The 16,323-nt window shown below is 32.2% G+C and overlaps 2 protein-coding genes across 2 annotated transcripts; both read right to left on the reverse strand.

Moving 5' to 3' along the window:
- Positions 1-274: 274 nt before the first annotated feature.
- Positions 275-11,249, reverse strand: LOC128387757 (uncharacterized). The gene is made up of 4 exons (XM_053347025.1): positions 10,255-11,249; positions 9,735-9,881; positions 8,280-9,648; positions 275-394 (listed from the first exon to the last, which is right to left on the reverse strand). Exons 1-3 carry the CDS (start codon positions 10,664-10,666, stop codon positions 9,407-9,409), a joined length of 801 nt encoding a protein of 266 aa, XP_053203000.1. The 5' UTR covers positions 10,667-11,249; the 3' UTR covers positions 275-394; positions 8,280-9,406.
- A 556-nt stretch (positions 11,250-11,805) lies between these two features.
- LOC128387744 (ATP-binding cassette sub-family G member 1-like) lies at positions 11,806-16,314 on the reverse strand. Its single transcript, XM_053347005.1, has 2 exons — positions 12,962-16,314; positions 11,806-12,504 (listed from the first exon to the last, which is right to left on the reverse strand). The coding sequence occupies exons 1-2, from the start codon at positions 14,719-14,721 to the stop codon at positions 12,282-12,284; spliced, it is 1,983 nt and encodes a 660-aa protein (XP_053202980.1). The 5' UTR covers positions 14,722-16,314; the 3' UTR covers positions 11,806-12,281.
- Positions 16,315-16,323: the final 9 nt, after the last annotated feature.

The following is a 16,323-nucleotide window of genomic DNA, read 5'->3' on the forward strand; positions in this document are numbered from 1 at the left end:
GGATTGGACATTCACAAGGAACCCTTTTAATGTTTGGTCTTCTCTCAATCAAACCCGAATACTCGAACCTGATAAAACCTTTTATCGCATTGGCACTGGTCGCACGGGTTGACCATTTACAGTCACCTATTCGTATGTTGGCCAAGATCGAACCCGCTGTTCAGCTTTTACGTTCAAGATGTGGCACTACTTAAAGCACTTCTTAAAGGTAAATTCAAATTCTCTTTCAATTTAAGTTTTGAATAGAAAAGACTTGACCGAAACTAATCAATTTTCGGTAAGACTCAAGATATGTTTGTAAGCTTGATATTTTCAATTGTCAGCTGATTTTGTGTTACTAATAATGATTGACTTCGTTCAATCTGTTTAATATTATCATTGATAATTGATGATGCTGGCTACACCAGGTAAGAAAATGAAAATTTATCAAACTTGCATGTAAACTTGCACGTTACAATCTTGACAGTATTCTTGTCAATAACTTAATCAAAAAAAGTGCTTAGAACATTGAAGACTTTTAGCATTGCTTCGGACATGGAATTGAAAAGAAACCGGATTTACTCTTAAGTTAAATTTACAAGAACTTGTTAGGCTTAATTTAGAGAGCCATGGAAATTATATGGAGTAAGTCAAGTAACTTTGGTTACGAGTCGAAAGATTATTACAAGATCTTGCCAGTCTCTCAACACTTTTTCATAAATGATCTTTAGTTAATCATACATGTAATGAGAGCTTGTTTTGCATTGCTTATTTATGGCACATTGTAGAAATCAGCAGAACTCTTTCAGGTAGATTCGTAAGAAAATTACGAGTACTCTGATTAATTCAATGTGAATCTTAAAATGACACGCGCGATGGATACAAGTAGAGACCGAGTAACATGATAGATCAATTGCAAGACTCAACGAGATCTTGAATGGAACTTGTGGTTTCGTTGAATGAAGCTGCCGAACAATCATGAGATTCATTCATGTTTTTGCAAGAACTTGCCGTGAGTAATTTCAAGATCTTGGTTATTATTTAATAAATTTCTTGAATGCGTCTTTCATTTGATTAAAGGAAAAAGCATGGAAATTTATTTCTTGTATCAAACTTTAATTATCTTTATATTTTCAATAGAATTTTCGATGCAAGCAATTACAATGATATTAAGTTCTACCATTTTGTTGTGGTTCAAGAGCTTTCAATCTTTTACGTCTGATATCTTCAATGTCTTTAGTTTTTTCTCTTCAACTCTCTAAGTTGATTAATAGGTTCTTGTACCAATATTTTCCATTGATTTTGATTGTGAAAATCCGACCATCAATTAAACCAATAACTTGATTGAAAATAACCTTCCGATTCCGTTTTGTAAGAAGAAGCTTGGGTTATGAAATCATTCAGGGTAAATCTTTTGAACGAAAACTTTCAGAAAATAATTGTGGCCAAGTTCTTGAAGAATATTCTTGGATTCTGAGCCTTTCAATAACAATTTCTTGAGTTGTAAACATTTCACACGAGGTAAATTTCTGGTATCAATGAATTTGATTTCTCTTTGCCACTGTAAAAATCATAAATAATTAGAAAATGAAAAGTTTTCAAGACTTTAAACTCACATTTGAATCTTTTCGAAGATGAGAAATCTTCCGATAAATTGAGAAACAATATCAGATCTTGTATTAGATTCTTGTTCAGTAATATCTTGAACAGACTCGTTGTCATTGGAGACATTAGATGAAATCTCAGTCTTAATAGTTGCAAGTTCATGTTTCAATGAGCAAGTTGATTCTATGAGACTGTTCAGTGATACGCTGAGAACTTTGATTTCGTCAGAAACTGAAGGTGACTCAGTAGATTTTGTGGTTCACTAAAATCTTTTGAGAGTATGGTAAATTTTCCTTCTTTTAGACAAAATCAAGGTATTATCACAGCGCCTGATCCAATATCTACTTTCAGGCCCCACATCCTCCGACTTTTCTTGTATTACAAACTGATGTTGCTTGATAAACGAGAGCATCTTCTTCTCTTCCATAAAACTTGATTAAATAACCTTGGGATGAGAAGCAGTAGGATGAAACTAGGATCTTGTTGATAGATTAGCTCTTTTATCTTATCCTTGGTCATCAGAACATCACTTGCGCTAAATATTGACCATTCATCAGATGAACAAGCTTCACAAACAAGAAAAGCATCTGCAAATTTGAATAAAAAGAACAAATAAAAAAGAAGATTTGATCGATGAAAATAAACAAGAACTTTTACCTTCGGTTTCAATATCAAAATCACTTTGGGGTAAAGAATATAAGGAATAACTAGAAAGATCTTGAGACATTTTGCTGCTTTGAATTATAATTGATTCAACTCTTAACAATGATTTAAAATTAAATGAAGAAAAGGTTAATGTGATAATCAATTTAAGATCCACTTTGATCTCTTTTCCGGAAATTTGATAAAATGAGATTAGATAAATAAATATTTGTACTGATTAACAATAGAAAAATTATACTTTGGTAGTTGATTGTGACTAATTAATTTGACTGATAAGAACTTGTCTTATTGACATGATAACGAAAATTACAAAAAATAATATGGATAATTGTCTGATTAAATGTGACTGATTAAGATGAAGGTCCTTGATACGGATAAGATCTTGTCTTATTTACGTAATTAAGACAATGATAACAAATATGAGAGTTGATTAAATATGTAGAGTTGGTGATTAATTGGATTCATGATTCGAAATGTTCTTGTATCCCACGTGTTCTTGGCGATAATTGCTTTAAATTCTTGATTAATCACTTTCATCGTCACTTTTATCTCATCTTTCTTGTCTCGCTTTAAATCTCGTCCGAATTGATTGATTTTGTCTCACAATTTTTCATAGACAAAATCCAATGAGAAAATTTTGATCAATTTTAAATAGAATAGCTAAATAAATGGAGAGTTAAGGGATTTCAATTAGAATGAGAAGTTAAGATAATTATTAATTTACCTTAGCTGATTCTCATCGTCTTTAGAAAAGATAGATTTTCATCTTTTGTCGAAAGCTTTCTATTTTTGGGCTGAAAAGAGTTACTTTTAATCTTTCTATCCTGAAAAGATGTGTAACGATTCCATTGATGACTCGTCCCACGATGAAGATCCTGAAACTAAATTGCTCGAATTTTTCGCATTTGATCAACGGGAACTCCATCAACTCGAAAGTCTTTGATTTCTTGTTTCACTGATGAAAATTAGATGAAAAAATTGTGAGATCTATAAACAATTAAGCGAAAAAATTGAGAACTTACATTGTCATTGGACTTTTCTTGTAGAATTTTCATTGCTGTTGCTCGGCTTCTTTTCTGTTTCAAAGTCATAATTTGACTCAATCTTTGCAGAACTCTTTCTACCGAATCAAGAGCTTGTTCTGATGAACAGGATGGAGATCGTTCTATGATGACAATCAGGTTCTTGTTTAATTTCCTCAGGATCAACTTGATCATCTTAACTGATTTAGAATCTTTCTCTTTATAAACTGACAAGAACTTGGCTTACGAAATTGTTTCCTCAGAAATTTCCTCATTTCGCTACTTTGTATGCAGTTTCCTCATGAGCTTGTACTGAATTTTCAATCATTTCTTGTTGATGATAAATCTTCAAGTTTTTAACCTGAACGAAAGATTCACTTCCTAGCAGCAAGTTCTAGTCTGATTTTTCTTGTAAATCAGTAAAAGATCATGAGTTTCAATGGGATAGTGATAAAAAGTACTCTGGTTATTTCATTTCTCTGATGATCTGTAGCGATAAACTGAACTTGTATCGAATGCTTGGAATAGTGCACATCGCATATCAGCCACCTCATCTGCCCACTCTGTGAAGCTCACCATCATGAAGATCAAGAAGAATACACTTAGCTTCTGAAAATATAAGAAAAGAACATGGATGAAATTGAATTAAGATCAAATCTTTACTCATCTGAACTTACCTTTTATGGGAACATTTCTATTTATCGTGGGTTTAATTTTGTCGAACAACTCAAGAGCTATTTCCATCTTATCAACCATCATGATATTTGCTTGAAACAATCTGAAAATTTCGACAAAAAAACTATTGAACAAAATCAAATTTCAACACTTAAAGAATAAGGAATATATTCAAATTGAATCGAATTTAAAAAGAAAGCGAATGTAAACAAAAAGAACTTTTGCACATGTTAGGACCCGTATAAATTACGAACTGAAAAAGAACATTTTGTTTAAGCCAATATTTATTAAGTAAATAAATTAAATTTACTCTATTTAACAAATTTAATTTGTTTACAATTGTTATGATTATTAATTGTTAGTTTATTGATCAAATTAATCAAACATCGTAATCAGTGTAAATATCTAAGTCAATGTGAGTATCTTTTTTTCTTAGAGTTTCCTCTACTTCTTCTTCTTCTTTTTCTTCTTCCGATTCTTTTTCATCTCTTGTATGATCTTGTTTATCACCAATATCTTGATTTTCTTGATTAATCGACTCATTAATTGTATCAATACAAGATCTTTTCATGTCTCGACCACATTGATTGATTGTTGGCTTAACAACTTTTCTCCAAATAGTATCATTGACGAAAGTAGGACCAAATAAGCTTAATATTTTCCTCAATTTGTCCTCTTCAGTTTTAGGAAACACATGGTCTTTCGTTACATCTTTTCGTCGTAACCTTTGCCTCTATCACCCAGTAAGTGTGTCAATAGTTTTTGGCCATAAAGAGCTTTTCCAACAGCTACAATCATTCTTGAAGGCATCTTTCATCGGACAATTTATATTTTAACCTTCAGCGTCGTTAGCTGATAATCCGACACCATCCCAATCAAAATCTTCCAATTTTTTTTCCAATCGATTCGTGATCTTGTCTGAGCCATAGAAACAATTAGTCTAGAACCCATTGGACTATCATTAGCCGACAAGGTAGCATCATGTTCTTGAATGTTTTCCCTTGTGTTGATGATCGTCCTTGAGGTTATCATACTCTTCCCGCAAAGATCTTACTTTGACAATCTCGCCTATTTCGTCAATAATCTTAAGCTATTCACATTAGAATTGGATTCAGTTTCGTCTTGAGTAGCTGAAGAGCGCAGAACTTTGATGAGGAAGAATCAGAAGTCGATCCCAATTTGCTTGCCCGATAGACTAATAGTCTTAGGATTATTAATCTCGTATATTGAATTGGCGAGAAAGTTCACCGTAGAAAAGCACCTGATAACAAGAACTTTACTTTGATTTGTTGTCACACGAAAGTTTTATCAATAATTACTTTTCAATTTCTTCAGAACTTCACCATAGAACTTAGCCATTCTGATTAGAAATTGGTGAGAAACAGGATCATGAAGAAGTACTTGCATCTTGCAAGTTCACTGAAAACTGAGATTCTCACTTATTTCAAGAAGATCTTTTTGATAAAGATTTCATTTCACAAAATTTAAATGAATTTCACAAGAAAAACAGTTATAAATGAAAATGATTACGATCATTGAAATGATTTAACTTCATTTTTTCAATTTTTCTAATTTCCTTTTTCTCCAGAAATCTAAAGAAAGAACTTGTGATAAGACATTGATAGACTATCAACAGATATGCCAAAGAGAAGATACATAACAACAAGTCATCAAATGAATAGAGCTTGGATCTACAACCCTTCGAGCTTAGCAACAAGATTAACATACACTAACTCACAAGATCATGTAGATAATCATGAAATGAAACAGATGATCCACTCAACGAAACTGCTTATGAAAATCAAGAAAGTGTCATTCAAGATCATGATTCTATTCAAGATATCTGGAATGAAGTTCTGATGGAGTTGATTCTGAAGACCAACATCCTCGTTTAATGATACAAGACAAGATTTTGCGCCAGTCGACCTGGAAACATAGATGGAATATATCTAATAATTGCCAAGATCTTTCAAGAATGTATGCTCAGCGATGTAGCAATCAAAAGATTTATCTTTAATTGTGCGAATTTGTGAATCAAAAGTATCACTGTTACCTTTCGTTAGATTCAATGATTGTCAGAAACTTATGCACCATAACATCATACAAGTATTGGTATTGTCATCTCATGCGAGAGCAATAAGTGATTCAGATTTAAAATGCTGTCCTGATAATCTTGGGGATCTTGTTGTATTCAGCCTGTCAGATACACTGAAAGATATTTACGAACTTAATTATGAATATCTTACACTGAATCAAGAACGTGTTGGGTTTGTTGGATCACAAATGTATAAGAAACTTTGGAATGGTGTTGAACTTTCGAATGACGATGTGAGATTTACTCTTTTGATAAATATGGATGATGCTCAAATGATGAAATCATCTAAAACATGTGCAACTCCAGTTTCAATGACAATTGCCGAACTGCCTGTTCATCGAAGATTATTGAAACAAAATGTTTATAATCTCGCTCTTTATTGGGGTGTTGGAAAAATTAACTCTCAAGTTCTATGGGACAAATGCTTAATCGAGCCTCTTCAAGTTCTTGGTATTATCTCGCAAGAAAGTAATCGATGTTTTACTGGATTACCTTTCATTATACAAACACGTTATGGTGCCAAAATATTCATGTCAGAATAGGAGCAATCGTTCTTGATTCTGTAGCAAATATAAAACTTTGAACATCAAAGCCTTTAATGGTGAATATGGATGCCGTATTGTTTAGCACCGTGAATCTGTTACTGGTACGAATGGAAGAGAGCTTTTGTTTATCCTTATGATGATTTCGATTCATTTTCAAAGAAAATTATTCTTTACATGCGTCATGGTAATTTAGCTCAAGAAAGAGAGTCAATTTCTTATGGTGTTAAAGGCAAATGTATTCTTACTAAAATCATTGAAGTACCTTTACAAGTTCCCATCGACTACATGCATGCAATTCTTGAAGGAACTTTCCAACTAATGTCATTGATTCCCTTTACTCATGCTAAGGTGATTGAATCAACTGATCAGTTTATTAAAAATTTAAAGCTGCCTCATGATCTGAGTAGGAAGTTCAGAACATTAGCAGATTTTATGATATTGGAAAGCCTCTGAATCGAGAACGTTCCTATACAATTTAATACCAATGATGAAAGATCTCGATAATGATTCATTCTTCCTGTTGCTGCTTCTATCTCTGATAACCAGAATTCTCTGTGATGATATTGACTCGCAAATGAGGAAATTAAATCACTAATTAAAATTTTCATAAAAGGCTTTCAGGAAATATATGGCTCATCGAAAATGCGCTTCAATTTACACCTTCTTCTTCATCTTCCGATCAAGTACTAGAAACGGGATCTCTAATGATTTATCTGCATTCACATTCGAAAATAATATTTTCAACTTAAAAAAATCATTTCATGGAACCAGAGGACAATTGGATCAAATGTGTCACAATTATCTGATTTGCAAAGGCCTAAATTCACATCAAAACTTTATTCGAGAATGGCTTGAAAAGTTCGATGAAATGAATAGTCTAAAGCTACAAATAAAGTTTGGTCCATCCAGTGATAGAGCTGATATTGTTAGAATATTGACATAGAAATGGGTACTATGAATATGTTGAAAAGGAGATATCCTGAGTTAACAATTGATCAGATTCAGTTCAACAAACTTTTCCTAAATCACAATTGTTATCATAGTATCTTGTATAAATACAAGAAAGGTTCTTGTTCTTATAAAGTTTCTTATGAATTAGTCGCAAATCAAAAGTCATTTGAGAAATATTGACTTTTCTTGCTGTTTATCAAGATCTTGAACATTCTAAACTGAAGCAATTTATGCTTTAGTTCAAGAATACAAGCAACTTACTAATCAATCTATCGTATCAATTCGTGATTTAGACTTTTCAGTTTTCGAGATGAATTACTTCATATAGCGAAAAACATTTTCAGGTTGAAACTTGCTCAGAAAAAACACTCATAAACGTTGAAAGTATCAAAGCCAAGATTGTTATGTGTACCTCTTACGATTCTGATAGTGTATTCTGGCTTAGAATGCTCAAAATATTGATCATGATTGATACATTTTCCTCAAAAATTAACGAAAGAACATTCAATTTCCTTGTAAAGTTACATTCAACATCAGCTCATTGATTCACCTAACAAGATCCTGCAAGTTTTTAAATATCTTTCAAAGACCCATGTAAACAATTAAAGATATTTTCATTGCAAGAAACTTGAATCTCTTCGTCAAGTTCTTTTAATTTCTTTTTTCGCTGTAAGATCTTAGCTTCAGCACGTTTAATTTCATGATAATTGTCAAGATCTTGTTATATTTTCAGAAAACTCAAACCTGGGTAACCATCATCAACTTTAAAATTAACCTGTTTTCTGGTGCCATGAGTTGATATGTGAATCAATTAAAATTGACAAAATTTAGTAAATAGGGTGACTTTAATTGTTGGTGATTAATTGTTTGATATTGATTATAAAATGGTTTGCTTCAACTATTCAGTGAACGATTGAAGTCTAACAGTCTCTTTCGAATTTATTGTTCGTTATTGCAAATTGATGATATTTCGGTAGTGGTTAAATTTCTCTCTCTCAATTCCGATTATCATGTTGTTGGTTGATTGTTTTCGTCAAGCTCATTTCGAATCTGGAAAGTATTATAATCACTTTGAAAAGAGGCACTGCTCAATGCTGAGCTTTAGAGGTCACACCGCCACGATTGGAAGTTGATTGATTATCGTTATTGTTGTTATCCCCACTAATTGCCTTTGCTTTTTCTTCAATTAGAACTAAATCCCACTGATCTTTTGTTATGTAGAGCCAAATTGTCACGAATGTTGGAAAAGAGCAAATAGTTCCAATCACAAGGTAAACAGTACCTGGGTAATCATCAATTGTCGCATTGAAAATTTTCGTATAAAGAACAGATGATATCAAGGTCCAGCAGGTTCGATACTTGAAATGAGTGAGTAAATTTGACCAATTTCATTGGCACGAATAATTCTTGAAACGATTGTCCTATTAACGATGGGTAAGAGGCCAATGAATCCACCAGGAATCACTCCAATTAGAAAAGCTGTTTGATTCAAGAATATTCCTTTAATAAGTAACAATGATACGAGAGATAAACTACCCAAGATTCCGACAACGGTGTCGTGTAAATTATACTTATGGATTAAAATGGCCGGAGTAGCGAAAATTAAAATTGCCGGAAGAATGACCATAAAGGAAGTCATGTAAGAATAGTGTTCAGAACTCCAATGGTACACTCTTTGGGCAAATTGTAAGCCGATTTCATTTTCACCCAGGTAACCAATATTACAAATGATCATTGACAATATAATCATAAGTAAAGCGGCTCTTTGGTTATTTTCTCGAGGTCTTAGTGCTGTTTGAACAGTTTTAATCAGATTACCAAATTGGAAAACTTCTGAAATCTTTTCATTCAAAGTTTTCTCCTTCTTTATATCAATCACATCGGGGTTGATTGAATTTCGGGTTTATCTTTACTATTTTCATCGTTTGTTGTCTCATTTTCTTGTTTGGAATATCGTGACTTGTATCTGTGATCATAATTGCACTCCAAATAATTGCAAACAATGAAAACGAAGCTGCTACGACAATGACACCGACGTAATTACGAAGTTGACTAGATAACCAAGGCTTCATTCCCAAAAGAAGACCACCAATAGAGGAAGATAACGGCATTGCTTTTATTGAAAAAGAAATTGATAAAAATATTAACTCAATCTTTTAAAAATCGAGTTGGAATTGAATGTCCAATAAGACAACGAACCTGCAATGACAAATATCTCCAACACGGTGAATCTGATGGCTCGATACTTGGCCGGTGTTTTTCGAGTTGCATATGTAAAGGCTCCAGTTGCTACCAAGCTCGAAGTAATTGCGGGTACAACGTATGTGTATAATAAAGACATCGCTCCTAAGAAAATATGATGAATTCATAACTATTAGTATTTACACTGAAAGTTATAACTAAATCACAATACACATTAAGAGAGTTTTTCATCAAAATTAAATTAAGATGGAAAGTAGAAGAGAAACTTAATCACAATTGAAAAGAAAATTATCTATTTTTGCATAATTAATTTATAAATACGTTTTTCTTGGCGTTTTTGCTGCTGATTAAGCTTGACGATCTTATATATTAATAAATCTATTTATAAATCCAGGTACAAAATAAAACATAGATTACAATGTAAATCTTATCGGCTTTTAGGTGTTATAATCTTATCTGCCCATATACATGTATACTTTGAGCTTTCATGTTATTAGTATAATATTTTCATGTTTACCTGTTTCAAAATGAACGCACTGGTAAATAATCATTAAATCTTGAATGACTATAGCAATTGGACCGAATGTTAGGAGATAACGAATGTGACCTGGATATGTATCAATCCAATATCCAAGAAATAATGATGTGGGTATACCAGGAATCGTAGTTAAAATGGTTGTATACATTTTCAAAGTTGTCGCTTTTTTCAGAACTTCATTTCTTAAGGACTCATATTCTGTTCCAGAGTTTGCCAGGTCCAAGCAAACTGACCGGTTTCCCGAGAACGAGTTGAGACACCACTTGTCTTGAGCTAATTGGTTAATGGTAATCGATGGCATTGAAGAGCCAAGCATAGCTAACAAAAAGAACACATCAAGCCGTAAAAGACTAATGATTTCTAGCAGATCGTTTTTGCTTAGTTTAGGCATTTTAGTCAACACTTTGTCAATTCACGATATTTTCTTTGCCTATGATGATAATTGATCACAACCACAAAAATTGACACAATTGAACATTAAACGCATATTGAAAGTTTCAAAATGAAACACGACACTTATATAATTAACTTATCAACCTGAAAACGGATTAATCAAAAATAGAGTTCAAGATAAGGCGTTATTGCAACCAATGATTTAATTCAATTTAGTCATCATTTACTACAGTCAGAGGAAATGAAGTTTTACGATAATTGTAAATTCTTCACGTAAAAACCGATAACATCAATTCATCAATGATTAGAATGATGAAAGATTCAACTTTATCATTAGCTGGCTAATCGTTCTTATCCTTTTGTCTGCGCAAAAGTATAAATACAAAAATGTAAAAGTAATTTTTCCTTCGACTGTATTTTATGGACAAACTATTAATAGATCATCTATGAGTTCTTCATCGGAAATCGAGTATTATTGTGATGTCTTTAACCTGATAATCTTATAATCCAATCGATTAAGAAGATAGATTAATCCTCATTAATCTTAACGGTTTGTAAAATGTTCCATAGAGAGATAAGATAATAAATAAAAGCCAAAAACAATAATCTGAACTTTTACCTGTTAAACTAAGCAATTTACTTAATGGCCGATCGGGAAAGTGGTTTTACTCAAAGCATATTCCAGCGATATCTACATAACAAAACGGGCTAATCTCTGTTTAAAAAAGTGCACTAATCTCTTTCGTCTCGTTAATCCAAACCTAATTACGCTAGTCAATTAGCGGGAGATACTGAAAACTAATATGGTTTGAGTGAAATCACCTCAGTAAATTGGTTATCCATGAATTGCTACCATTTTAAATTAAGTGAGAAAATTCAAATCATTCCCATAAAATCAAAATTCAGTAACTTAATTACAGTAATCTCTTGACTAATGCATAACTTGGTTAACGCATAAAATTGTGGGTTAAATCGCGGCTAATTCACGCTAGGTGGCGTTTGAATAGGAAAAAATGCACTGCCAAAGGCAGAAAAAATTAACGCCATCTATTGAGAATTAAGTGCGGCTTTACCACATTTTCTATGCATTAGTCAAGAGATTACTGTATCTCTTAAAAAAGTTGACACAAAAGGGAATAAAACATTAAAGGGATTGTTATAATTAGCTTGAATCCTTTTCCATTTTTTATTTTGCTTGAAACTTTTTGCTCTTTCGAAGTACAATCTTATTTCATCTTGATCGTTTATTATTTTCTCCTGTTTTTATTCAATAACAACTTTGATAATACCAAGAACTGGCCAATGGTTACCAATTAGCTTAAAACCTCTGACAATTGGTAAAATTGAAACGTGAATGCCAAAAAAATAACAAGACCATCTAATGGCAGATCCTTTTTTCCCCAATGATTATTGTCCTTTTATTAATTAGAACTAGTTCACAGAGAAATTGATTGAAATCGATTATTATCACATCAATAATGGTGCTGATGATTATGAACTACGTCGAAAAAATAATTTAATTATGATAACGATGAACAATATTTCAGCAACGGCGATGAGAAAAAGCTTTAGAATCGATTGATAATAGTGTTGATCAGTCATCTGATAAAATGTCATGACACCGATTCACTGCCTCTTATTGAAAAAGGCCCATCCAAACTTGCGATAATTGAATCGGTTAATGCATCTGATTGATTTGCTAGAAGTCTCGATTCCTGGGATGATACCAACTTATCGATGTTTGCGCGGGCAATTTTGAACATCGAATGCATGAAACTTCCTAGCTGTTTCTTTGATTCCTCAACCACCTGAATAGCTTGCGATTGACCTGAACACCTATTTGAGATAAAGTAAATTTATCATGTTATTACAAGAATACTACATACAGTGTTTCCTGATTGAAGAAACCAAACTTTCAAATGAGAGAACCTTTTTTTCATAACAATAAACCAAATTTCAAAATAAGAGACCAAATTTTCAAATCAATAACCAAAACGATTTTTAATTGTGATTCATTTATTTAAGTTAAAATTACTCTTAAATCAATTTTATGAGAATGATACACATTAGCCTTCATTTTTAGAACGATTTTTGATCAAAATTGATCAATAAAAAATTAAGATCCAAAATCTCAATTAATTGATCACAATTGGTATACGAGTAAAATCATTAGGGTTTCTTGATAGAAAATTTGGTTTCTGTTTTAAATTTGGTTGATTGTTGTGAAAAAAAGGTTCTCTCATTTGAAATTTTGGTTTCTTCAATCAGGAAACACTGTAAACTCAATTCTCACCTTTTGAAGCCAAAAACGGCGGCCACTATACCTTCAAAACTATACCTTACATATGAGAGATGAGAAACTATCTGGTATATGTATGGCATGTTGCTTATGTGAACAAAAAATCCGGACAAAAGAAGCATCGGAATCAAAGTATTTGGTGCAGTTAATACGGAAGATAATATATGATCCATCAATAAAATACCAACAGCTAATCCATGAAGTTGGGCGACTAAGAAAGTCGCTAAGAAAACTATGATAGTATCAAAGAGCCGATCAAATGGCTGAGAAGTGGAATAGAATTGACCAGTGATACAAATTAACGATAAGAATAGTGAGAATGGTACTTCGGCCGCAAAGTGTGAGGTAAAGTATATCTTTAGATTGTACCAGCCATTAGAATATTCTTTAGTGAAAATTTGCAAGAAAAATGGAATCCGTGCAGATAAAGGCAATAGATTGGCCAATATAACGAATAACATTGCGAAAAAGAGGCAACAAATATTTTCTTGGGTCATGAAAAAGTGGCCCTGAACCGATTTTTGTATACTGTCAATGCGTCCATTTTTAAGGTCATTTCCAACTGTATCAGGTAAGCATCCATCGCTAAGTCCACGCCCAGGGAAAAATGTAGACAACAGGAATATGATGTTGAACCCGAAAAGATACCTAAGGATTATTGTTAATTTATCGCGTTTATTAAAGGTGTAATGACGAGCAGTTAGTGCGAGAAAGATGTTCAATGACGAACCACAAGATGTATCAATACAATCGTGAAAAGGTTTATCATTTATCTTCATCTTCCTTTTACTGGTGACACTCTCTATTATTTCTAGTTGTTGATCTTTACTCGATCGTTTTTCATTTTGTCCAACTAATTTATCGATAGTATCCAGGCCATAAGATCCAAATGCTACTTCGGTTAATACATCGGCAGGATTGGTAAACTTTTCAATTTGAATTCCTACCGATAAAAGTGTTTCCACTGTTTTCTCTGGTTTACCTGAGAAAATTGTTCGTCCATCATGAGATAACATGGTAACATCATGAAGAGCACTGAATGAATGAGATGAAGGCTGATGGATGCTAATCATTACTGCGATTGGAGATTGTTTCATGATTGAATTTAGCAGTTCAATTAACTGGAAGCATGAGGATGAATCTAATCCGGAAGTTGGTTCATCAAGTAACAAAATGTTGGGTGAATTTGTCAATTCTTGAGCTATTGAGGTTCGCTTTTTTTGACCTCCACTGATAGTTTTAATCAATCGATCAGCACAATCATTAAGACCAAGTTGATTTAACAAAGTGGTTACCTTTTTCTCATCGGAAATTGTTAATCTTCTGATGTCGTTTTTCATTCTATATGAATAAGATACTGATTCACGAACGGTCAAGTTTTCAATGAGTTTATCATCCTGAGGTAAATAGATCAATGATATTGGTGAAGTTGAACCAGAAAATTTGATGTTACCTTCTAATCCACTCACTTGTAGTCCAGCTAAACATTTGAGAAGCGTTGATTTACCTGATCCAGAGGGTCCCATTATTGCCGAAAATTGACCTGATCTAATGGTACCAGAACAGTTTTTCAGAATCGTTTTAGTTACCGATATTCGTCGTTGACCTTTCAAAGTATTAACCACTTGGCTAAATTTACTTGGATAAACACGATAGTATAAATTTGACCAGGTAACTTCAAATCCATTGATTGAATTGTCGATTTCATCCTTAAAATCAACCAATACTTCACCACGAAGTTTCTCAAAGGCCATTTCGACTAATTCAACAATCAGATGAAATAATTAACTAAATTTTTTAACTACTGGCAATTTATAATAAATTGATCATTGTAACTGTAGCCACGTTTCTAAATCATCTATTGAGCTTATTGGTTTACTAATAGAAAGGTGAGCAAATTAAACACCATTTAATCAAACAACTTGAACTGATGAATAAATTGTATTCTTGCCCTACTTCCGCCATTAGATTATAATTATGCAAGACAATTGATTTACTTGAATGTATCAAATTGTGCTTATAATAATCGAAAAATGAATCGAAGTTGAAGTTCATGAATATGAAGAAAATGAAGTTGATTAAATACAGCCAAAGACTTTTAGTTTGCAACCACTTTTAAATCATTTGCGTTTTTAATGATAATCAAGTAAAGATAACTTTTGATATCTAATCAGTTGATGTTCAGTAAGAGACTGAATTACTTGAATGAGAGAACAATACTTATGATCATATCTTTGGGTTAACTGTATCTCTCATTGATTATATTCAACTGTGTGAATGATTTAAAAACTGGTTGCAAACTCAAAGGCTTTGGCTGTATTATTATTTTGATAATTTCTCATGTTTCTAATAGCAATAAATTTATTTTCTTCAAAAGATTAAAGAGAATATTTGATTTTATCAATATTAACGGTTGGTCTTAATGCTTTGCAACGCAGTGTATGTTTCTTTTTTGCGTTAGCTTAGGTTGGAGACCTTAGATAAGTCCAAGTTAGTCGCTTTGTACGTGAAGGTAAACGACAAAAGTTTAGGTTTTTTTCTTGTAAAAATCGAATGTCCAGATTAATTATCATTCCAGTTCACCTAATTAATCTAATTATAATCTATTGTGGACACTCTACAAAGCTATTGGTACACAAATTTCCACGACTCTTGCCTCAATCGTCTCTGAGTATCAATCAAAACCCGTAATTTTCCATTAGGTCCCATGTTAAAGTACATTCGGTACAAATTTTTTCGATTGACCGATTTTGATCGCAATTATCTCAAATTAATTGTGAAATGAATTTGATCAAAATTAGAGAATCAAAATGATGATTAATCTGAATTTTTTACGAAAAACCTAAATTTTTGTCGTGCACTTTATTATATTAATAAGATGACAGTTATTAGTTTTTCAATGATTGAGATTCAATCAGTTGGCTCGAACCACAATAATGATAATTTATTAATCGTCAAGTTAAAAGATAATATTTATGATATATTATTTACATTTGTCCATTTATTTTATCTTTTAATTGTTTAGTGTTAACTATTAATAATATAAACTCCGGTTGATGATTTAATTATTACTTAATCAGAGGATTCTATAAACTAATAGACAAATTGAAATGGTCAAATACTAGTAATTGTATCCATCAATATTACATGTAATTAAATAATATTAATAATTATTAATTTATCACAAATTATCTAATTTTGTTGCATATTAATTGTACTTAATCAATAAAATATGTGAATTGATAATTGTATTATCGACAAAATTTATGCACTCGAAAAGGTTGGTGTTATTTACAATTAACAATTAACAACGCCTCTGATATGAATCCTTAAATTAATCAATAGTCATGGAGGGA

The sequence above is a fragment of the Panonychus citri genome, unplaced genomic scaffold, assembly GCF_014898815.1.
Source record: "Panonychus citri isolate SS breed McGregor unplaced genomic scaffold, ASM1489881v1 Contig00092, whole genome shotgun sequence".
NCBI lineage: Eukaryota > Metazoa > Arthropoda > Arachnida > Trombidiformes > Tetranychidae > Panonychus > Panonychus citri.